The 25,112-nt window shown below is 45.4% G+C and overlaps 2 protein-coding genes across 5 annotated transcripts in view; one reads left to right on the top strand and one right to left on the bottom strand.

The window, feature by feature from the left end:
- Nucleotides 1-11,092, top strand: part of KATNAL2 (katanin catalytic subunit A1 like 2) — a 210,540-nt gene extending 199,448 nt beyond the window's left edge. For 3 of the 4 annotated variants that reach the window (XM_058677015.1, XM_004579515.3, XM_058677017.1), the window contains 3 exons: nt 9,268-9,430; nt 10,153-10,255; nt 10,747-11,092. In XM_058677015.1, coding sequence (XP_058532998.1) covers nt 9,268-9,430; nt 10,153-10,255; nt 10,747-10,886 — 406 coding nt within the window. In that variant the 3' untranslated portion in view covers nt 10,887-11,092. The remainder of the gene's footprint in view (nt 1-9,267; nt 9,431-10,152; nt 10,256-10,746) is intronic. The other variant, XM_058677016.1, reaches the window with a different exon arrangement.
- A 1,576-nt stretch (nt 11,093-12,668) lies between these two features.
- The window catches only part of HDHD2 (haloacid dehalogenase like hydrolase domain containing 2), a 32,759-nt gene continuing 20,315 nt past the window's right edge, over nt 12,669-25,112 (bottom strand). Inside the window, exons 5-7 of the mRNA XM_058677018.1 lie at nt 20,743-20,959; nt 17,612-17,675; nt 12,669-13,996 (exon numbers count right to left, since the gene is read on the bottom strand). Of these exons, the coding sequence (XP_058533001.1) occupies nt 13,893-13,996; nt 17,612-17,675; nt 20,743-20,959 (385 nt within the window). The 3' untranslated portion in view covers nt 12,669-13,892. The remainder of the gene's footprint in view (nt 13,997-17,611; nt 17,676-20,742; nt 20,960-25,112) is intronic.

Raw genomic sequence — 25,112 nt, 5'->3', positions numbered from 1 at the left:
GTGAGATCTTAAATCATATTCAAGTATCATATTATTTCTGAAATGAGTATTTCAGTATACATGTATTTTTTCTTACATTACCATATACCATTATCATTCCCAATGAAGTTAACAATTATTCTTTAATATCATTCAATATGCAATTTCTATTCAGATTTCCTGTATTGGTTCAAAAATGTATTTTTACAATTGATTTATTCTAAGCTGGTATCCAAACAAGGGTTTTACCTTGTAATTGGTTGTTCTCTTAAGTTTCTCCCTTTTTCTTTTTTTTTTTTAAAGGCTGTGTTTTATTTGAAAGGCAAAGTAAAAGAAAGGAGACAGAGAGATCCAGGGTGGTGCTTCAGGTTAATCTTCTTCCTGTGGTACTGGCATCCAGTATGGACACTGGTTCTAGTCCTGATTGCTGCACTTTCAGCTTCCTTCCTGTGGCCTGGGAAAGCAGCAGAGGATAACCCAAGCCTTTGGGACCCTGCACCCACATGGGAGACCCAGAAGCAGCTCCTGGTTCTCAGCTTCAGATCAATTTAGCTCTAGCCATTGGCAGCCATTTGAGGAATGAATCAGCTAATGGAAGACCTCTCAACCTCTCCTGTGTAAAACCTGCCTTTCAAATAAAGATCTAACAAAGAAATGTTCAAGAAAAGAAAAAGAGATCTCCTACCTGCTGGCTATCCCCCTATATGGCCGTAACAGCCGGGGCTGGGTCAGACTGAAATCAGGAACCAAAAACTCCATCTGGATCTCCCATGTGGATGACAGGGCCTCAAGCATTGGGACCATCTTTTACTTCCTTGACTTGTTGATTGCCAAGGAAACTGGCAGAGAGTCACAACTTTTTGGATTTGACTCAATGTATCCTTGTGGTAGTAGTTACCTTGTTCTTCTTACCCCTAAAATGATTCTCTAATTTATATTGATCAAATTCAGATCGATAGAAATTTCTCAGCACATGTACTTCATGGGTGATGTTATGCATATCCTGTTGCATTATGTGCATACACATATTTGTTATGTATTGTATGTATACATATATTTGCATGGTATGCAGAATGTATTGTTTCCTCCTTTTTGATTATGCCAAGGTTCAATGAATAGTGGATTCAGATTGTGTCAGTCTGGTTCCTTCACAATGTATGGTTGGTATCAATGGACTTAACATCCCTTGATATTCTTTATCTGAATAGTTATTTCACTGTAGGTGCAAGTTAATTTTCTCATTGCTCTTGTCAGTTGGAATGCTACAACAGAAACTTTTTTTTGCTCATCCAGTAGGGTTTATTAGTAGAAAAACAGGATTCTTTGTCTTTGATTTTTAGTGTCAGGTACTTGTGTCCTAACAATTTGTAGTGGTAACTAATGAGCAGTCATTAATCTTTCTTCCAACACTGGTATCAATATGATTTCATTACTTGTTTAGTGCAACTGTACTAGTTTTGGGAAATGTATAAAGCTTTGTTAAGACATAACTTGCATACTGCACAACTCACTTATATGAAGTGTGCAATTTGATGGTCTTGCATAGTCATGCTTTGCTTAATGTTGGGGATATGTTCTGAGAAATATGTCATTGGGAAATTGTGTTGTTGTGTGAACACATCCAGAGTGAACAGGACAGAGTGTACTTATACAAACCAAGATGGCTCAGGTCAGTTACTCAAGGTGGACACATTCAACATGACATGCATTTGCTGCTACAGGCATAGCAAGGCACAAAAATTCTACAGTAATTTTTTTATAAGTGAAGTGAAAGAAGTACACAGTGAAGCAATGATTAAAAGTGCAATAAGGTGAATTCAAAGTAACAGTCACTTGAAGTAGGTGTAGTTCTGTCTTGAGACAGCTGGAAGCACCACAGGTTTGTGTACACAAACATGTGAGTAAGACATCATGCTTACATGGATTGATGGCTGCACGTCACTGGGTAATGGGAAGTTTTTAGCTGCAGTGTGATCACACAGGACCCTGTCACACAGGCAGTGTTCCTGAAGGAAGTGTCATATCTGTGACTGCAACGTTTTACAGGGCTTTATAGCCATCACCGCAATCAATGTTAGAACAATTTCTCTTTACCCTCAAAAAAAAAATCTGTACCCATTAGAATCACCCTGTAATCCATCTATCTCTAGCACTTGGCAACCACTAATCTATTTTCTGTCGCAAGAGATTTTCCCATTTTTCTACCTCTTAGTGGGATGACTGGGCTATGAAATAGGCCTCTGTTTCATTATCTGAGGAACAGCTGAACTGTGTCCCAAAGTGGTTTATCATTTTCCATTCACACAGAAAAGAGGGTTCCAGTTTCTCCACATGCTTACCAACATCTGTTATTGTCTATCTTTTTTATTACAGGATAGTTATCGAAGTGGATTGAGAAGTGGTGTCATGATTTCAATTTACACTATTTCCATTGTAACTAAAGATACTGAATATCTTATCATATACTTGTTGGTTAATTGAGTATTTCTTGGGTGAAGTATCTTCAAATCCTATACACATTTAAAAAGTTCTTTTTGATATTGAATTACAAAGTCTTAATATATTCTGTATGTAAGCCTTCTATCAAATATAGTACTTACATACATTTTCCCCATTCTGTGTCCCTAGCTGGTTCCTTCTGTCAACCTGAATAACATATAGAGAATGGTTCTTCAAAAATTAATGTTTATGGATAAATAACATTGCAACGGTACTATATATGCTTAGTAAACTGTGCCTTAGTGAACTGTTCCTCTTCCAAGGGTTGAGGCACACTCTGGTATTCACTACATCACTATCATTAACAGCAAAAGAGTAGCAATAACCCAGCTGCCCATATTAGACGACAGTGGGCTAAATTATAACACTGTCCAGTTGAGACTCACTGGAATAGACAGACATTATACTGAGACAAACTCTCATACTTTCTACAGCTGAACTCTCAATGCCTTTTTTTTTTTTTTTTTTTTTAAGAATTTGGGTTCTAAGGCCCAGCACAGTAGCCTAGTTGCTAAGGTCCTTGCCTTGCACACGCCTGGATCCCATTTGGGGTTGGTTCTAATCTCAGCAGCCCCTCTTCCCATCCAGCTCCCTTCTTGTGGTCTGGGAAAGCAGTCATGGATGGCTCAAAGCCTTGGGACCCTGCACCGACTTGGGAGACCCAGAGGAGGCTCCGGGATCCTGGCTTCAGATTGGCTCAACTCTGACCATGGCAGCCACTTGGGGAGTGAATCAATGGAAGGAAGAGCTTCCGCTCTGTCTCTCCTTCTCTCTATATATCTGCCTTTCCAGTAAAAATGAATAAATCTTTTTTAAAAAAAGAATTTGGGTTCTAACATAGAAGTTGGCAAATTGCACAAATTACTCTGTATCTTGATTTTTTTCCCCTTAGCTGAGATCTTTCCAAATAAGAACATGAAGTTCTTTTGTACTCCCCTTAGAGCTATGTAGTGCTGCATTTGGAGTATGTGATAATCTATCCCACCAGTCACCTAATGACGGGCATTTGGGTTATTCTTACTCTTGCTATTAAAAATAATGCCACAGTAAGTAGCAGTGTGCATATATTACCTTCTGTGTTTACTAGTGTATCTTTGGGGTAAGTTCCTAGAAGTAGAATTGTTCGATCATGAAATTGTGGTGGAGACTGCCAAATTTCCCTCCATAAAGGATCCACCATTTTATATTCCCATTGGTGTCTGCTTCTCTGATGTAACATTGCAGTAAGAACATTCAATAATTCCAGAAAATTGGGCTTTGCCCAAAATTGTCACATGTGACTGTAACATAATTAGTTGGTTATTCTCTTTCTGTTGAGCATATGCAAGTTCCCCAAACGTCTTCCATTTTAAATAAGACTGAAACGAACCTCCTTACACAAAAATATTTGGGTCAAATTCCAGTTATTGTTTTAGGATAGATTTTGGGATGTCAGATGAGTGTTATCAACCGGTTTAAATGGGCTTTTTAAAGAAAGATTTATTTTTAATTTTTTTATTGCAAAGTCAGTTATACAGAGAGAAGGAGAGACAGAGAGGATGGTCTTTCTTCTAATGATTCACTCCCCAGGCAGCCACAATGGCCGGAACTGTGCTGATCTGAAGCCAGGAGCCAGGGGCCTCCTCCAGATCTCCCATGTGGGTGCAGGGACCCAGGCCACAAGCAGGGAGTTGGATGGGAAACACAGTGGCCGGGATTTGAATGGGTGCCCATATGGGATACTGGCGCATGCAAGGCAAGGACTTTAGTTGCTAGGCTACTGTGCTGGGCCCCAAATGGGCCTTTAAGTCCCTTAGTATATGGTGCTAATGTCCTGTGAGGAAAGAGTATTTTTCTCAAGATTTGGCCAGATCTTTCTCTTGGCTTTAGAATTACACACGAGGCAGCAAACATCTGATTCAACAGTCCCCCCTTTTCTGGGGAAATAACAGAGCCATACCTAACTAATGGTGACTGGATGCAAAGAAATCATTGTGGTTAGTGTAATTCTCACTGACAACAACTTCAGGGCTGCAGGCTCCCCTTTACTGCCTGTGAACCTAGGGCATTCCCATTCTGTCTCAAAGGGGCAGTCACTTCCTCCCTGTCAGCAGGGAGTGGCCTGCAGCCTTTTTTCATTCAGCACTCTCTCCCCAGGAGCACCTCCTCTGGTTTCTAGTATCTCCAAGAGGGTTAGGCAGGAAGCAAGAAATAAGAGCTCATTTGTGATGTGGTGTGTATAAATAAGCAAAGAGTAGATCAACAGGTGTTTGTTCTTTACTATCACCTCCTAGGGTAACAGACACATATGACGTTGAGTGAACACAAACAGGGCCAAGTTGACCCACTGCAGTTGCTGGGTGTACAGCAACTTAGGCCTTAGAGGCCAGGGAGAACCAAGAGATTGAGCAGGGCCATTAGCGCAGATGCCATCTTCCCACTGCTATTGAGCTCTGTGGAAGTTTGTAGAAGGTGTAAAGAGGCGTATGGGAAACAGGCTGCAACTCTTGGTGCCTTGCTGTTTTCAAAAGGGTCAGCAGTTCCAGGCACCCAATTAACCGTCAGACACCTGGAATTACTGTGACTGATGGAAAAACTAAAAACTGTTCTGACATTTAGAAGACATTGTAAGAGCCCAGAGACCATCACACTGGTCTTGCTTGATTTTAAAGAGGGTGTGGTGGGGGAGGGAAAAAAAAAGCTCACACCAAAAGTGTGTCTCCAGTGTATGGCCCCATGGCTCCTACTTTAATAATTTTTCAGCCACATTTGCCCCAGCCCAGAGGACATGCTATTTTGCCCGTGTAAACCAACTTCTTCCCATATGAACTCCCTCCTCTGTGTAGACATTTCCATAGCAACGATTAGCAGGCTTTCACTGTGATCACATGCTTTGCTGTGCTCCAGGAAGAGGCTGGGCTCTAGGAGGAGGTCCTTCCACAGGTCACCTAGATTGTGTTCCAGGCTCCTGGCTTTGGCCTGGCCTAACCCTAGCTGATGTGGGCATTTGAAGGAATGAACCAGTAGATGAAAGGTCTCTATTACTGTGCCATTCAAATATATAACAATAACAGTATTAAGAGGATAAAATTACATGAGGGATCTTCAAAAACTTCATAGTATAATAAAAACATTTTGTACCACAATGAGTCTGTCTAGATGTGCTATTTCCATGAGTTTTGGGAAGTTGCTTCATATAGGGCGGGGAGGCAATTGAATGACAGATGTGAAAACAAACCAAGATTAGGCCTTTGTAGAGTGTGAAGCACTTGATGTGGACCTGTGAAAGTCGCTTGACTTCTGATAGACACAAGGGGAAGATCCTGTGAAGAAATGACCTGAGTGGAAACAATGCGGATGGCCAAGAGTAGATTCAGGGAATGCTGAGACTGGCTTATGCACATGGGACTGTGTAGGTTTTGGTCTGCAGGGTGCAGCTCTCTGGGGAAGACAAAGGAACCTTCAGTGTTGTATTCACAGGTGGAACCTTCAGTGCTGTATCCACAGGTACCCCATTTACACCCTCCCTTACCCCAGTCTTAAGCTCTGCCATCCATTCTGCAACAGTCATTGGGCTCAGTCAGTCCACAGTGGGTGCAGTGGATGGGCTGTAGTGTGCTTTGCTCTTACCATGCCAAGAATTATTTAAAAAAGAAATAGGATTACATTTGCTTTCCAAATTCTATAAAATCTCAAGTGGTCTCTGTTCTTAGAACCACAAGGTCTTAAGGGAGAAACCTGGAGGTTTGGGCAGTCAGGTGCAAGGCTGTGGGGTACATGTAAGCTCTCCAGATGACCAGTGGGTGCTGTACCCTCCACCTGGCAGCAGGCCAGGCTCCAAGGTCTGGGAGCCTTCTCTCTTTTCCTGTCTTACCTGTCCCACACTTGCTGGGTGTTTTGGCCTCTGAAGTGATGCAAGGTACCAAACACCCCAAAGAAATGTGGGGTGAGAACAGAGTAATCAGGTTTAAAGATCCAAATGCAGGCACTAAGGGGAGTCTTTGCTGGTTGCCACAGGTAAAAAATTGTTTTTTATATAAATATATTGACATAAAGAATGATTCTTGGGTATATTCCATTTGTCCCCCGTTTCCTCCTTTGTATGATTATATTATTATTGATGCCATTAAAAGGGCATTCATCAGGCCTGGCTGTCAGAGAGTTGCACTTATTTTGCGCCCACAAGCAGTTTTGAGGTGAATCTCTTGCTTTAGCTGATCAATAGACATCCATAGTGAGGGATTGTTTTCCCACCTCCATCTCTGCCACCCCCCATCCCAGCCACCCTGGCTTCTCCTCAGTGGCATGTCCCTCCAGAAGGGACGGTGACAACGAGACACCGCTACTGAAGAACCCTGCCTTTTCAGGAGGGGCTGCCTTGGGCGACAGTAGAAGCTGCTCCTGCAGCCCTGCTGTGTCCATTCCATGAGTCGTTTTCTCTCCTTCCTTGGTCTCTGGGCGTGGGACCAACATTGCTGCAGCTTCCATAAGGAAGGAGTTGTTCTGACTCCTTTCTGTACCTTTGAGGCTTAGCAGTGACAGCACCCATGGCAGGTGGTGGCAAATGCCGATATGTTGAGCTGAATTCCTAAAAGGTGAACGTTCAAGGTCTCGCTTTCTCTTCCCCTCCTTTTCTTCTTTTCTTCTCTCTTCCACCTTTCCTCCTAACACAGGCACACATCCTTCATGACCATCTCGGCAGTGCTCAGCACATTTGGACACACTGTACAGATTTTGTGTTCCAGAACCTTCTTACCAGCACCACAATGAACTGTTCATTCTGAAATGCTGGCATCACAGGTGGTGGCTTTCTCCACTATACTACAACACTGCCCCTGCCCCCCCCCCCCCGACCATTTCTTCACTGTTGATTTAGTAAGGAGCTTCTTGGGTCTGCTAAGTTAGTTTTCAACTCATCACTGTGCTGTCCAGCTTTTAAACTTTTCTTATTATCAGTTCTTCTATTCCCTTTGCTTTGTAGGTTTATGCCATTAAACAGCCACCACCACCCAGCAGTGGTGTTGCAGAAGGGTTTGGGGAGTAAACAGAAGAGAATGTGATCATTCCTCAACAACTCTAAAACTCATAAAGTGTCTTGTTTTAATATTTTGTTTCAACACAAACTGCCTTCTGCCAGAACAGCCCTTAGGTATGAGAGGCAAAGTTGCTTTGATAATCATATGCAGGGATGATATTTCAGATATGGAACTGGTGAGTCAGGGCCCTGACCAGTGAGAAGAGGCAGCACCTGCTGCAGGCATCATCTCAGCACGGAGCCTGTGAGTAAGGAGGAAACCAGCTGAGCAAAGATGAGCTGACTTGGACTGGACAGCCAAGGAAAGCAGTGGCTTGCTGGGAAGCACAGTTCGCTTCGCTTCTTTTCTTTTTTAAAAAAGATTTATTTATTTGTTTATTTTTATTGGAAAGGCAGATATACATCTACTGGTTCACTCCCCAAGTGGCCGCAATAGCTAGAGCTGAACCGATCAGAAGCCAGGAGACAGGAGCTTCTTCCAGGTCTCCCCAAGGGTCCCGAGGCTTTGGGCCATCTTTGCTTTCTCAGGCCACAAGCAGGGAGGTAGATGGAGATGAGGCAGCTGAGACACCAACTGGCACTCATATGGGATCCCAGCACATGCAAGCATGCAAGGTGAGGACTTAAACCGCTAGGCTATCATGCCAGGCCCACAAATGGTTTCTTATCCAGGACTCTGTCCCTTGAATATATGTGGTGACCTTCTGCGGAGGGGACAAGTTGTGCTTGGGGGGAAGACAGTGGAATCTCAACAGGGTATGACTGGCAAAGAACAAAGCAAATGCAAATCATTGTTATCATAGTCTGTTGGGCCCGGTGCCATGGCTAAAGTCCTCACCTTGCACGCACCAGGATCCCATATGGGCGCCAGTTCTAATCCCGGCAGCTCAACTTCCCATCCATCTCCCTGCATGTGGCCTGGGAGAGCAGTCGAGGATGGCTCAAAGCCTTGGGTCCATGAACCAGCGTGGGAGACCCAGAGGAAGTTTCTGGCTCCTGGCTTTGGATCGGCACAGCACCAGCCGTTGTGGTCACTTAGGGAGTGAATCACCAGATAGGAAACCTTCCTCTCTGTCTCTCCTCCTCTCTCAGTATATCTGACATTGCAATAAAAATAAATCTTAAAAAAAAAAAAATAGTCATCCCGGGACCATGGACTGGACTGCCAACCAGAAGCCAGAGGAACCATAGGACAGTCTTTGATGACATCAGCTCACTTGGATTTGGGATTCAGATCTGTTCCTCAGAAGTATGTTCCCACTTTCAATTTAAAAGGAAACATGGACAGATTGAAAGTGAGGGTAAGAAAACCGAGTGGACACTTCAGACATTCTCAGTGTCTCTGTGAATGAGAACTGCATCGTCACCTTGAGGCATCTCCTAATTACTCTACTAGAAACTCAAACAGATGGTTTCTGCCCCTTTAAGAGCTTGGAGTTTAAACAGAGAGCTTGAAGGGGAAGGCTCCATATGCTCTATGGGCGACGGTGGTAAGTCAGACTTAGCAAACCGCCCTGGTGATGAGGGCAGGAAGAATGCTCTTATATTTGGTTGTTCATTGTTTCTCTCCCAATATTTTAGCCCTGCCTGCCTCTTCTCTTCCTCCAATCCTTTCTTCCAGAGTACAAAATCACCCTCCTCTCCACCTAGACACAGACGTGGAGTGACTGCTAAATTGCTTCCTGCTAAGCCGAAAGGTTCTTCCTGCACAGTCGATGCTTCTGCAGTGTGCTGGCTGCCCCACCTAGTTCTCTGATGGTCGGCTCTCATTTCAGGGAGCTGGACTGTGCCATGTTACGCCGCCTGGAGAAGAGGATTCTGGTGGATCTCCCCAGCCGGGAGGCCAGACAGGCCATGATCCACCACTGGCTGCCACCTGTGAGCGAGAACAGAGCCCTGGAGCTGCGCACAGAGCTTGAGTACAGTGTGCTGGGCCAGGCAAGCTGCTCCAGGGTGGGAGTGGGGGGTGCTACAAGCCATGGGGCCTGAAAGCAGCTTTCAGGAGCCACTTTGTGCATACATTTGCCAAGTCCAGGTGCCCCAGCAAGGTCAAGGACCCCCTTTTGGGAAGGAATGGACACCTTGGTACTTGGCAACATTCACGCAGAAACACCTGAGTTAGCAGGGATGGAGTGAGGGTTAGATTCACAGCATCAATGGCTAAACCGTGGCCTGGCCCTGACACTGAGCAGCCCTGAGACCTCAGGGAAGTCTCTCACTCTCAGAGCCTCAGCTTCTCCGTATGTAAAATTGGTAGCAGATAAGCCACAGTCTTTTGAAAACACAAAAACTAGGCAGCTCCATCCTCTGCTCTGATGTCCTCTGCAGTACTTCAGAGACAGGCACAACCTTTATTTACAAGGATCGACATGCCCACCAGTTGGACCCTCCTTGGAGCTGGGCACCAGGGACCCACAGTCACTCACCAGTGTCTTACAGTTTGGGTGGTGGTAGGTACTTGCTTCTTGGCTACTTAGGTGACCCCGCTATGTTAGAGCTTGGCTTGCCTGAAACACTGTGTATCTGGGAACCTTTGTATGCTTCATGGAGGACAGGGATAGGAGGTAAGCCCAGGTGCTGATCCCGGGTCCTGCCCATGATGATGTGAGGGCCTCCCGCATCCTGCGTGCTGAGTGGTGACTGGGCTGTGGCTGTTTTAGGAGACTGAGGGCTACTCAGGATCGGACATCAAGCTGGTGTGCAGGGAGGCAGCCATGCGGCCAGTGCGGAAGATCTTCAGTGCTCTTGAAAATCACCAGGCAGGTATGGTTGGCTGTACCAAGTAGTGGTTCTGGGAAAATCCGTGTTGAAAACTCTGACTCTCACCAGCAGGTGGAGCCTGGCACCTGCGTTTGGTAGCCCTTCACAGTGGCAACAAGTTCTTTGGGCAAATCATCCCTCTGCGCATGCAGCTCCTTCCTCACTTTGCCCACCAAGGAGACTCTCCTTGGGGCTAGGCCTTCCATTTATCTGGCACACTCTGCTGTTGGGCTGGACCCATTTGAGGCGCTATATAAATATTAAATAATACTGTGATAGTGAGTACAATGAACTCACAGGGTTTGGGTTTCAGGGGCTAACTCAGTTGTACATTAGCGAGTTTCTCCCAGCCCTCTTCAGTCTTGCCCCCTGCTGCAAGAACCATTAAGAATGCTGCATTATGCATCGTCTTGAAGGAAGGTCTATTAGCATTGCAGGCGCATTGATCACTAGAAGGTCGATGGTTGCACAATTCCCATTGTGTTTTTGTCTAGAGAACAGCAATTTAGCTGGGATCCAGTTGGACACGGTGACCACTGCTGACTTTCTGGATGTCCTGGCACACACCAAGCCCTCAGCGAAGAATCTGACCCAGAAATACGTGGCCTGGCAGAAGGAGTTTGAGTCTGTTTGAAATCATTTTTCCCCCTATCTAACCTTGGCTGCTCTTGAAAACAGCATTACTTTGGACAGCTGCCTTATTTTGGAAATCTGAGATATTTTCATTCATTTTTCATGACAGATGTCAACAAAAAACTTAAGATTTCAATTGTATGTATCTTCATAATGGAGAATTTTTTTTCTCACTGGTAAGATTTCATAAAATTTTGGTGAACAATTTCCTGTAGCATTCCTTATTTAGAAAAGTTTTCCTAAGGAATTTTTCTTTACTTTTGCAATACATTTTCAGATCTGTCGGGGACTTGGCAAGACTCTTCCTCCAGGAACCAGTCAGGCCAGATGAACTTTCCGTTCCCATCCCAGCCTCTGTTCCTGACGTTCCCAGGGGATGGGGTCCCTGGGACTGCTGTCTTAAGCAAAACTGTCACCCAATCTATGACTTCAGCTCCACACCTCCCCTTGGCCCTCCACTACGGCCACTAGCCCCACAGCTTACTCTGCAGGGCTCTGTCTTCCCTGAAAGCACTGGCCCTTCCACCCTCTGGCTGTGGCTGGGGCTGGCTCTCTGGCTACCCAGGATGGACAGTGACCCTAGGGTGCCAATCATTCCATTCACCAATGGTTAGCTAATTCCTGTCTTTGCTACCCTGCTTCACGTGCCTACCTGGTGCTGTGAAACCTTGGGTCTGTTGAAAAAAACAAAACAAAACAAAACAAAACAAAATCCCACCTTATTTATTTTTTCATTTTATTTGAAAGGCAGAGACAGAGACAGCTCTTCTATCTGTTGGTTCACTTTCCAAATCCAACAACCTGGGCTGTGCCAGGCTGAAGCTAGGAGCCAGGAATTCAGTTTGGTTTTCCCCATGAGTGGCAGGGACTTGAGTCTACCAGCTTAAAGGCACCAGTCCCAAAACTAGGCATTTTCTCTTTCCTATCCATAGCTATCCCTTCTAGCATTAAACCCATTATATTTAGTTTTTATTGGTTTAATAACTGAGTGCCTATCTGTAATGCAGCAGATATTAAAAGAATGGGGCACAGTTCTGTTGGTGGGAAGCAGAGGATGTGAAGGCAAGCACAGCCTAGCAAGTGCCCTGCGGCAAGGAGGAACATCTTGCTCCCCCGTAGACAGAAAGATGCTAGAGGCTGGGCACTCAAGTCATCTTCATGGGGTTCCTAAGTAGCATCTCATGCATTCTCCTTGGCTCTCAGCAAGAAAGAGTTCACAGGACAAAACTTGTCTTATTTTCTTATTTCCCACAGTCATCAGGTTAGCGTGTTGCTGCCAGCCAACACATGAAATCACTGATGGGAGCGGCCCAAGTAGCAGGTCAATCACCAGGTGGACTGAGTGTGGTCCAGGCACCAGGCACCTGGCCATGGCCAGTGTCCTCTGCCTGTTATGCCGAGTGCCTCGTCCCCTGGCAGCCCAACTACAGTGCAGCCTCAGCTAAACTTTCTCCAGAGCTGAGCATGGAGGTCGGTACCACCTGCTCTGTTCTGCCTCTTAAACCTGGACAGTTCTGCCTGAGCCATGCCATGGTCACCTGCCATCTGTTCAGTTCTCTTCCACATCCTCAGTGTATGGTTCACGTGCCCAGTGCTCCCAGCAACTCTGGCTGGGGGCACTGTCACAGCTCCAGTGTGGACACAGACAGCAAAGTGATTTGCCTGAGGTCAGAGCACCAACGCACAGCTGCCTCTGTTTTCCGACTCGGGGTGGTGGTCATATGGCACCTGCCATCTGCCCTCTAGGATGGTCAAGGACTAACACAAAAATGAGAATACAGTGCTCACTCAACTACCATTTATTTAGCTTTGCTCCTTTCTATTCGAGTCCAAGCTGGTTTCTAAACAAGCATCAGAACCCAAAGCTCATTAACATCCGTATGAGCTTCAATAAGGTGAACACTACAATGATGTACAATTACATTCTAATAATTCAATGCCCAAGAGCCCCATAAAACAACTGCCAAGGCCCAGGATTATCACAGTATGCAAATGCACCAGGAAAATCATTACTTACTTAGGCCTCTTCATTTTGCTGGGTTTAACATGAGAAGAATAATCCAAACTACAAGACGAGATTTCATTTTACAGCTGTAGTATCCAAGTACATAAAAGCTCGAATCTGTCCCAATAGCTTCTAAAAGATTTCTCCCCTAGTGTCAGAGGCAAAAATAATGAAATCTTGCAAATGTACAGTTAATAGGACCCTAGTGGACACTAACTTCAAAAATGCATGGTCTATAAGACATTAAAGGCTTGATTTTAGTTTCTGCACTGTTCCTGTTAATAACAATGTCTAATTAAAACATCTGTAAAATACTGATAGTTTTAATTTTACATAAAATTTCCAAAACAACTGTTACACATGATAATAGGTATCTGCAATGAATAGGTTATTAATGGAAATATTATTTTAAATTAAAATCAGGTTCTAAATTTAAATTAGTCATCTCTGGCTAATGAAGAGAAAAAGAAGTCATCTGTGCTGGGAATGCAGAGAAAATACAGTTTTCAACATCTGTTAAAACAAACTCACTGGACCACTTGGGCTCAGGACAATGCATTCTGCTCCAGTCCTGTCCTCACTTGGCACTGCTGATAGATTTCACAGTGGAACTCGATCTCCAAAGGACAGAAAAATGTGCCTTTCAGCACACTCTGCTATCACTGAGAAGCCACCAGCCAACACTGCACACAACCCAAGCCCCCTCCCATTCCATCAGCAAACCCCTTTCCACACAGAGGCTCCCCCCTCTCAGCCATCCAAGCCTAATGAATATTTGAAAAGGAATGGCACAAAATCTCAGCTTTCCCTTTCTTGGTGTCTCCTCTTCTTTTACAAAATAACACAAAAGAGATTAGCTTAGTGGCTGGCTGCAATGCAATACCTTTCTTTCCAAAGACTGCACAATAGGAGAGGGTGGAGCCCGCCCAGCACTGAGTGGTGCTGGCCTTGACGGGTGAGGAGAGGAAGGCTGTGTGGCGCGTGGTTCCCAGTCCCCGCGGTTTAGAGCAGGTGCTGCAGGATGTGCTCCACGGCATGAGGGAAGCTCTCACAAGTTAGGTAAGGAGGAGGGCTAATTTTTTCTTCATCCGCTGCTCGGTATTTCCCTGGAATAAGAAGAAAGCCAGTGAACAAAGGCTCTAGCTAGAATATTCAATCACTCACAGCCCACGAGCACCCAGACCACCACGGAAGAACCCTCACGGTCTGGAGAGCATCAGGGGCTCTGTGTCTACCCTAACTGCCTCTGAGGCGTCAGGCTACGATGAGGCGCTTCTCCCCAGGACGTTCACCGCGGAGAGTCACAGGCACTGGGCCACAGCCACGGGTGCCTTCACATCTTAACAGGTGATGAAATCATTTCCTTCTCATACCTGGCTCTAAAGCAGGAATGGTGACTCAGTACTTTTCAACGGAAACCTGGGATTCCAGAAGGCATAGGCCTCCCTCAGCTCAGGAGGGTGACAGGAGGTAGCAAGGCTGTGGCCAAGCAGCGACCCTAGCAGCCTAGCAAGTGACAGTGCCTGGTGGTGGGGAGGGTAAGGTGACAGATGCCTGGGGCTAGATGGGACAACTGCCAAATTCTTCCTATCCCGGCCACAACAGCAAGAAGCACCATTTCACAGTGGGCATGGTCCTGACGTCAACAGCTGCAGTGGGTCCCTTCAGGAAGAATCCACATCTCTGTGACAGTCTCCCAGGCCCTTTGTCAGGGGCTGCTCCCACTCTGTCTACTCAGCTCTAACCTGGAGTAGACCTGGTTCTCCTGAGGAGCCTCATCCCAGCTGGACCCTTCTCACAATCTCCTTCATAGCTCAGCCCTTTCCTGCCCATGCAAGCCACTTCTACTCCCTACTATCCTCTGCGTGCACCTGTTCTTTGCATGTCTGCCGCCCTTCCAACATGTCTGGAATCCAGGATGACTGAATTCTGTGACAGCAAGGGTTATGTCTGTTACATGCCCCAGGCTTTTCCCACCACCTAACATGGTGAGCACCCTGTTGTGATGGAAGGGAGGGTGAGGAGGATGGAACACAGGACACAGGACTCTGCCCCAGGGCTGCCTCCGCATTTCTCTTTTCTCCTGTTACCTCAGCTATCTGCTCTCTCTGCAGTTTTCTTCCACCTCACTCCAGCTCCCCTTCAATATGACAGACCACCATGTTGTAACCTCTTTAAGAGGCTGTGTCCTCCAAGCACACTGCCTGAACCTGCCTTTCCCACGTCTATGTGCTGTGGTGGTAAAGATGCTTCCATGATTACCCAGCCTTCACTCCTCCCAGCCCCCTGAACACATCTGTCCAGTATGGTCCACACAACAGACTTCACTGCCAGGTTTTTCTGAACAGAGATCTTAACAAACATAAACTCTTTGCAAGGTCTCTACTTGCTTTCATAAGTAAGTTAATGACTAACTACTGCTATACTGCCAACTCCTGAGTCCAGTGGTCCTGTCTAAGCAATGTTTTATTTGCCTGTTAGACCACTGGTTTCTTCTAATCAAAGATCAGTGGTACAAACTGGCCTGCTTCCTGAGCTGGACTAACCTTCCTGCTGGGATACTCTGAGATCTCAGAGTATGCTGCTGCTGACTGCTCTCAGACTAACCTAAGGTTGTGATATATGCTCACAGCCAAGTGTCAGGCAGACAGCAGCACACATGGTGCAGAAGGTTAAACTGTTGCCTACAGTGCCAGCATTCCAAATGAGCACTGGTTTGAATCCTGGTTACTCCATTCTGATCCAGTGCCACAAAAAAGAGCAGCAAAGATGGCCCAAGTGTTTGGGCTCCTGCATCCTTATGGCAGGCCTGGACAGAGTTCCTACTCCTGGCTTTGGCTTTGCCCAGCCCTTAGCTGTTCTGGCCATTTGAGGAGTGAACCGACAGAAGAAAGATCTATCTTCCTTCCTTTCCCTTTCTTTTTCCCTCCCTCACTCTCTTCCTCCCCTTCCTCTTTTTCTTTCTTAAAAACAAAACAAAACAACCCAGAGCCAACAGAGACCAAGCCAGGGATGCAGGGAAGGGAGGACAACTGGAGGGTAGGGATGGGCCAACCAACCACTGCCTGGGTCCAGTCTTGACACTTAGTGTAAATCCTTAATCATGTGAGTAAACTCAGTGGTTTACAGGAGTACTATACAAGAGAAAAAGCAATTATTGCAGGATTTCCTTAGTAAGAAAATGAAACTACAAAAAGCAGGAATCATAAAGATCTGGAGCAGGATGATGAGTATGGCCATTTTTCTTGGCTTCATTTCATGCTGCTTCCATTTTTGCTTACATCCCAGGGTTGTAATGTTCCTGGGAAGGTGATGATCATTTTACTGCAGAGATGGAAACTCTGCTTGCTAGTTCCTGGGTGGCACCAAGAAGGCAGTTAGTCCAACATCTTTGGTGCTGCCAACAGCTCCTACTGACCAATGTGACTTCTCAGACTGGGGACAGCCTACTACTTCAACTAGTTCCTAGTTACCGGTGTCAGTATCAGGAGGCCCCAGTGCTTCCCTCCAGACACCAGGAATGAGCAGACAGGCGGTTCCTTCACTCTTTGTTTGCCCAGAGCCTTGCCAAATATAACTGTAGCTTCATCTACAGCCTCTTGCTTCTATTTTTAAATGGAAAATAGCTTTTCTGAAGTCACATCTTCATGAGTCAACACCATAGTCATTTTTTCTAAAACCTTTCCCTGTGGTAACTCTTTGGTGATTTTATGTTTAAATTTTCCCTTTTGAGAAGAGCCTATTTAACAGTTTCATTACCACTGAATGAAAATGAACTCATAGAGACATCTATGGAACCATTTTGTGTGATGTGTAACAGCCTGATGACAAACTCTTGAGCAAGATTTCCGCTCACCATGCACTCTAATTCAGCAGGTGCCACTTGGTGGCAGAAAGACCTTTTCATTAAATCCAGCTCATTAAGTTCCTACTGCAACTATCTGACCCTACCCACAGCTCACACACCTGCTCTTTCCTCACCTTGAGGAGACTTCATCATTCCCATCAGAGGCAGCAGGAACATCCAACCCTGTCATTCCCAGAGGGCCCAAGGAGGGACAGAATCTTCACCAATATTTCACACAGCAACTCAGCACGCAGGACACTGAGTCCGAGCAGTCATGACACTGAGCAGCTAAATCCTCCTCAGGAAGGTCTTTCTTTTTCTCTAAATTTATTCGAGACATCATAGCAGTTGTTGCGATTTGGAGAGTGCAGCGGAGGATGGAAGATTCAGTGTGTTATCACTCTACCTTTGCCTTTCAAATACATAAATCTTTAAAAAGAGGGGGGATCTTGTGTACTTTTTAAAACATGTAGACATTAGTACAAAGGATCAGATCCCTAAGCTGGCCAGTTTCTAAAGAGATCAGCCCGAGCATCTGACTGCTGGCAAACAAATCAAAGGTATTTATATGCTGCACCACAGTGCATGGCCCTTGGTTTCTTTCTGGTGTGGTGACCTGAACCCCCAGGACATCCTTCAGACACTGCCTGTCACCCAGACAGGGAAACCTCTGCATCCTGAGCTTGCTAGGTCTGCCACAGCGACGACTCGCCCCCACTGTCTTCCTCCCTGTGAGCCAAAGCTTTACAGTATTTTTGCTTTGTTCCTGAAAGAGAATCAAGTGCCCTAGGTTCTGCTGTTTCTACAAAGATCATCTTGAAGCAGCTGTGTGTGCTACCCCTCTGATTGAGAAAGAATCCTAGGAGACACATACCTGTTTTCACCAAGATGCCCAGCATGCCAGCACCCTGAGCCCCGCCAACATCATCACGACAATCCTACAAAGGCACCAAGGAGGCAGTTAGTCCAACATTTTTGGTGCTGCCAACAGCTCCTACTGACCAATGTGATTTCTCAGAATGGGACATACTACTACTTTCATACCATGCTTTGAATCCCTCTCTTTGAAATCAGACAAGCAGAGCAGGGAGGACAACAACAGAGCTGTCATCCTAGTGACCAAACAGCAGAGTTACAAGTGTTCATGCTTTGTCACAGGTTCATCCATCTGCTCTTAAGGCAGATCATGGAAAAATGCAATTGATGCATTTAGCAACTTTCCAGGTGCACACAGTGAATAAACAAGAGTTAGAAGGGAGATTTGTGTCCTGCACAATCTGCTATCCTTATTTTCTACTCAATTTTCACAAGCAGAATTAAGTCAAATTGGTATACTTAGTGTGTGAATTTGGCCTAGTGCCTAACTGACCACTAAGGATGCCAGCAACTCCCACTAGAGAACATGGGTTTGAATCCTGACACCACTCGAGATTCCAGGGCTTCCTCTTTCCAATTTCTCTCAAAACAAGGATAAATGTAATTGGTTGACTGTGATGATGAATGCATGGCAATTAAAAATCCAAGGTCTAGAAGAAACATCAAGACAGTTAAATCTGCCATCTCATGTCTGAGCAGGATTCAGAGCATGCCATTAATACTGGCCACCAGGAAGATTATTCAGTTGTGAAAAAGAATGAAATTCTACCATTTGAATAAAAATGGATGCAATTGGAAGATACTATATTGATGAAAAGGACAAATACTTTATGTTCTCCCTTATATGTGGGAGATAAAAAGAAAAAAGGAAAATATACAAAATAATGTGTGTATCAGAACAGCTGTAAATTTAGATTTGTCAAACTTTTACTTTTCGGTCAAGTCAATGGTTAAGAATGACATTCTATAAATATAGTTTTAAAGGTATGTGATTATTTAAAAATTCACTGTATGAGTGAAAGAGAATCTTTTCATTTGATTATTGTTTTTAGCCCTTGCCTAATCCTCACTGAATTACAACTTTTTTTTTTACTTGCTGCACTCTTTATTTAATGGAGCATTAAGCCTTTAACTGTAATGTAAATTAAAAATGTTATCTCAGAAATTAAGAAAGGAAGAGAAGTGAGAGGAAGGAAAATACTATATTATTATAACTGTACCTATAAATTACACGGAATCTGTTTTCTTTTTATTAATGCCACAGTAACACAAAAACGAGAATTGTGGTGTAGTAATTATTATGCATTTGTTGTGACCTTAAGAATCAAATGTATTAGTAAATTTCTTAAAAAAATAAAAATATGTGAACTTGCATGGTGGTGTAGTAAAGTGACTGCAAGCGACACAAGTGATGCAAGCATCCTATTTCCGTGCTAGCTCCAGAGTGCTCCACATCCGGTCTGGCTCCCTGCTAACGCTCCTGGGAGTCAGTGAAGGATAGCCTGAGTGTTTGGGCCCTGCCAGCCATGTGAGAGACCTGGAGGAAGCTTTGGGCTCCTGGCTCCAGCCTGGTTTAACTAGTCACTTTGGGAGTGAATCAGTGGGTGGAAGATCTCTCTCTGTCCCTCCTCCTCTGTAACTCTGCCTTTCAAACAAATAAATCTTTAAAAAGATAGTTCTTTTCCCAAAAAATACTGTTCAACAAAAACTTTTTTTTTTTAAAGATTTTATTGTTATTGGAAAGCCGGATATACAGAGAGGAGGAGAGGCAGAGAGGAAGATCTTCCATCCAATGTTTCACTCCCCAAGTGAGCTGCAACGGGCCAGTGCGCGCCGATCCGATGCCGGGAACCAGGAACCTCTTCCGGGTCTCCCACGCGAGTGCAGGGTCCCAAAGCTTTGGGCCATCCTCGACTGCTTTCCCAGGCCACAAGCAGGGAGCTGGATGGGAAGTGGAGCTGCCGGGATTAGAACCGGCGCCCATATGGGCTCCCGGGGCTTTCAAGGCGAGGACGTTAGCCGCTAGGCCACGCCGCCGGGCCCTCAACAAAAACTCTTAAAAGTGAATGTAAAATCTCCACAGAAGCTGTAATATAAGTAAAGTCTTATCTCCTGGAGATAAACCCCTCCCTCCTCCCACTCTGCCATGAATTCTGTAGTCTCTGAGTTCAGATAACCACCTCTTCACACACATCTAAGAGAGTCAGAAGGCTTGAGAAGGGCCCTCAAAATACTACCAAGTTCAAAGATTAGCCTGTTGGATGTCAGGTGGCTTATTATGGGGGTAGAGACATGAGGACTGTGACACATTTCTACCCTCACAAGTTCAGGAAGCTAGGGAAGAGTCCAGAGCTCCGAGACCAGGCGGACCCACACTGCTGGTTAGTGATGGGAACTCAGGTACTGAAAATTCTCTGTGGGCTTCAGATTCCTGGTGTGTACAATGAGGTTTGGGCCAGATAACTGTGATGGTCCCTTCCAGCCTAACATGTTCAAAAACTGAAACAGCATCCTCGCCACCAACTTAGCGTGAGGCAGTGTGCTTTCCAGCTCTGCCTCCCAGTGTGGCACCGCAGGAAATGGCGTTTTCCTCAGATGCTGGGGTAAGTTGACAAGGTGCTCACAGCCATGAGGGCTCAGCAGCTCCCCTAATGGTCCCAGGTGCATGCCTGTCACTCAAACACCGAGGTGATCAATACCTTTAGCTATTTGTGGCACACTGATCGGGAAGTTCTTCCATAAAGCATATGCTAAGAACAAAAATCAATAGTGGTACAACTGTTTAGGTACAGATTATTCTCTGCACAAGTACAATTAAAAAAAACTAGAACTGTGTATGAGGTTTTTTTTACAAAAGCATATCAAGCATTTAGTTGAGTTGCAACATAAATGGCTTCTTGAATTGTATATATCCCATCACATTATGGAGAACTGTCACAGATAATCAGAATTCCAGTTCTTTAGAAGTACACAGCTAAGCATCTAGAGGAGAGCCTGTTTTACAGGGTGGCCACTTACTGTTACCTCTGCTAACAGGAACGGGAAGTCAGCTTCCCCAGAGCACTGCTCCTGAGCTGACTCTCCCGCAGGACAGGCGAGCTCAGGGCACCTGCTAGGCTCTTCACTTACGTCTCCTATCATGACGGCCTCTTCAGGCTCGCAGCCGGTGTCCCGCAGCGCTTCCAAAAAGAATGTCTTCTCCGGCTTTCCTACAACTGTGGCTTGGGTGTCTGTGGCATACTCCAAAGCAGTCACAAAAGGCCCAGGACCTAGGGCTAGGCCGTCCTTCCTCTTGTAATACCTGGCTTTGTGAATGGCGATCAGAGGTGCCCCATCCAGGAGTAACCTAGAAAGGTAGAGGAAATGCAGACTGGCTAAAAGCAAGGCTTTTATGAGTGGAAAAGAATGTCAGACTTACAAAGTGTTTTATTCACACACAGAAACAAATAGTTTCTTATTAACTTTTAATGACTTGCTGTCTTCTAATGAATTCACAGAGAACTGGGAATTACACTCAGATACACTAAAGAAAGGTGATAGATGATTAAATTTGGGACTGCTTCAACCTTTTACCTTTAGTGGTTTCAAACACTTTACTCAAACCACCAGGGACAGAGAATTAAGAGAACTGAAACCAAACAAGGCACTAAGGAGAAGAAGCTTAATTTAATGAGACGAGCTGTTTCCCCTTTGCCCAATGGTAAGCAGGAAGCTCCGGAGCCCTTGACCACACTCCACGCTGCTGCTGCTGTGACATGGTAGGCTGACTCCTGAAACAGCTGAATTCCTGTTTCCTCTCACATCTATGTTTCTCTGTAATTCAGCAATACAACACTGCTCTACAAGCCAGCAAGCCAGCCATCTTCCTTACAGTACACACCCACAGGCTTCATGGGCAAGGCTTTGATACCCGACCCTGACACGGGATAGATGCGATGCGTGATGCTTATGCAAAGGGTCTGAAGAGTTCTAACGGCTGTGATCACCACCTCCACATACGCATACCTGAGGATCCTCATTAGGGACTGAGGCAAAACGGCACAATGGCAAAAAAAAAAAAAAAAAAAATCACCAAAAGCTTAATCCCGTCTCCCAAACCCTTTCTCTTCCTACCGACCAGGCATCCCAAAAGAGCACCTCCAGTTGCACAACAAAAGTAATCTTCACCCTTACTATCTTCTAATGGCATATGATGTATTTTTCAAATTGCTTTTAACCAATGTAATGAATGATCTCACTAGCTTAATTTACTTTAAGTCATCTACTTAGTTAAAATATTTAGTATGTCCATCAAGGAAGAATTCATCACATCTTACCCTTCACAATTATGAGTAATTAAGCGCTCAACTATGAAACTGCTAAATTATTCTTGTCAGTGGGCATGGAAATGCCTTCCTGTGGGAGATGCAGAATCCAGACATTTATGATTAAATATTTTATTAAGTAAAAACCAATATGGGACGATTACAGGGCCTTACTGTTAGTTACCACAAATTGCTCACAGCAAGGACAAAGCCTACAATTTACTCACTGATCGTAACACAAGTTCATTTCTGAAAGCAGATTTTGAAATCCACCTGTTAGGAAACCTGGAGAAGTCACTCTGTTGGCCCTGAGGAACCACAACTGATAGCCGAGAGATAACAATGGGTGATTTATTCCCCCACCATCCCCAATCCCATTTATTTGCTACTCTGCCACGGAACTGGAATTTTTTATGCAACAGACCTCAAAATTGCTTTCCACTTATACAGCAAACCTAAAAACTCATTTGATTTGGCTTTGTTTAATATTTTATCATATATTAACTGGGGCTAAGACTTATGGGCTTGATAGATGTGTGTACTTAATTCCCAGACAGTGCTTTCATGCTTTCCCTGGAAGAGCTAACACTGTGCGTTCCTCTCCACTTTTCTAAATGGAACAGCTTCTGCACTTGGCTCCTCCCCTGTGAATGGCAGAAATGTCACTGAATCTTAGAAGAGCCAAGGTGTACTCAGGGTGGACTGACAGGGCCAATATTTTCTCGAATACGGATCAAGAGAACTTCTGTTGCTAAATGCATTTTAAAATAGCAAAAATGTATACCTGAAATACAGGACAACGGAGTTGGTTGCTTTTGTTACCATAACAACACATCAGCAGGAATTTTGAAAAGGAATTTTATTTCTATTTGAAAGACAGCAAGAGCAAGAGAGCGAGAGAAAGACTGACTTTATATACACTGCTTCACTCCCCAAATGACTGCAATGACTGGAGCTGGGCCTGTCATAAGCCAGGACCTAGGAGCTTCTTCTGGGTCTCCCACATGGGTACAGGGACTCAAGGGCTCCAAGAACTTGGATCCAGGCCACTAGCAAGGAGCTGGATTGGAAGTGTAGCCAGCAGGACTTGAACCAAAGCCCATACAGCATACCAGCACTACAGGTAGAGGATTAGCTTACCACACCACTGTGGTAGCACCAGAGAATTTGAAAGTTTTCTAACTTTCAAGTTAAACAAAGAAACAAATAAAAGATGCATAAATCCAGCTCTCTGATAATGCCTAGGAAAGCAGCAGAAGATGATGATTGGGTCCCTAACACTCACCCACATGGGAGACCATGATGGAACTCCTGGCTCCTGGTTTTGGCCTGGACAAGCCCTGGCTCTTGTGGCCATTTCAGTACTGAACTAGCAGAGGAAGATCTCTCACTTTACCTCTCAAATAAATAAATAAATCTTAAACACACACATTCATATACACAGGGTAGGGTTATACATGTGACTCTATGTGTAAAATCAAAAAGAAAATTATGCATTTATCTGAGAGGCAGAGTTACAGACAGAATGAAAGAGAGAGAGAGAGAGAGAAGTCTTCTGTCTGCCAATCTACCAGTTCACTCCCCAAATGGCTGCAAAAATTGGATTCTAAGCCAGTAGCCAGGAGCTTCCTCTGAGTCTCCCACATCAGTGTAGTGCCCCAATCACTTGGTCCATCCTCTACTGCCTTCCCAGGCACATTAACTGGGAGCTGGATTAGACATGAAGCAGCTGAGACTCAAACTGGCAACCAATGCTGTATCACAGCGTGCCTAATGCTGCATCACAGTGCTGGCCTCTATGTGCAAAATTTTCTTGAAAAGAGATGGAGACATACAGAAAAATTTCTTCTGCTGATTTATTCCCCAATGGTCCTGACATCTGGGACTGGATCAGGCCCAAGCCAGGAGCCTGAAATTCCATACGGGTCTCCCATGTGAGTGGCTGGGATCCAAGCATTGGGCCATCTTCTGATGCTTACCCAAGTATAATAGCAGGGAACTCGATTGGAAGTGCAGTAGCTGAGACGTGAACAAGGGATGCTAAGCCACAGTGTCTAAGGCAGGGGTCGGGACAGATGAGGGGCTGTGCCAAGCTGATTCAGAGCAACCACTGGCATGCGCGTCATCTATGGCTGGGAATAGGTCCGGCTGGGGAGCTAAGGGGACACCCTAGCTGGGTGGAGGTTCCCACCAAGGGGCGCGTGGGCTGGAATGGGGGCTGCGTTCTGATCAGGAAACGGTTGTAGTCTCCCAAGTGTGGACTGCAACTGGACACACCAAGCTGGGCCAGACTCCAACACCCTCTGGTGTTCTGGAGGACCAGGATAGATGTGGGACGAATTAGGCTAGGTCTCAACCCCTAGTGAGCCATGTGTGAGCTGTATGTGCGTATGGATGAGCTGTGGCTGGGCTGAAACATCCAACAGCAAGAACCAGATTGGGTTGAAGGCCAGTCAGGAAAAGTCACTGTTCCTGCTAGGACAGTAGGTGAACTGAATAGGGCTGGCTCATGGACCCCCTGGTATGCGCAAAATCTGGCACTGGGAGAGGTTCTGATGGAGGGGCCTGGGCAACTCCTCTGGCAAGACACAGACCCAGCAGGTAAGCACAAGAAGCATGGTAGGAAACAGCCCAGAACAGGCCATGGAAGGTTACTCACTGGCATACATTTAGCATGGGTCAGGGCACACCAGGCTGAATCAGTTCACGTCATCCACTGGCGAATCCGATCATCAGAACAGAGTGTGGGTCGAGCCAGCTTTGGTCGCGACAAAAACCAGTGCACATTACGGAATGCCAAGGTGAGGTTACCTGTACCGGATGTAACTGCAGCGCCCAACAGCACACGTGAGAACCAGGAAGAGAGGGGGTGGAGCTGGCAGGGAGAATACAGGGGGGTTCCCTTGCTGGATAGCTACTCCCACTGGAGAGCGTGGGCTGGGATGGGGGCAGACCAGACCAGGCAGGGCTACAACACCTGTGGACCTCATGTGGACTAGATCAGGGAAAAGCCAGGCTGGGCTGATTATTCCTATTGGTGCAAACATAATTAGAGTGGGTGAGGGTTGTTTGGGCTTAGCTCAGCATCAGCTGGCAGAAGATGGCACTGGGGTCTAATTCTGTCAAGTTAAACCACACAACCACTTAGAGAGTGGCCTGGGAGTGAAATAGTGGGCTCCACCCTCTTGGGTTACC

The sequence above is a fragment of the Ochotona princeps genome, chromosome 18, assembly GCF_030435755.1.
Source record: "Ochotona princeps isolate mOchPri1 chromosome 18, mOchPri1.hap1, whole genome shotgun sequence".
Classification (NCBI taxonomy): domain Eukaryota; kingdom Metazoa; phylum Chordata; class Mammalia; order Lagomorpha; family Ochotonidae; genus Ochotona; species Ochotona princeps.
Note: the sequence above shows the minus strand (reverse complement) of the source record. Positions and strands in the feature narration are given on the sequence as shown.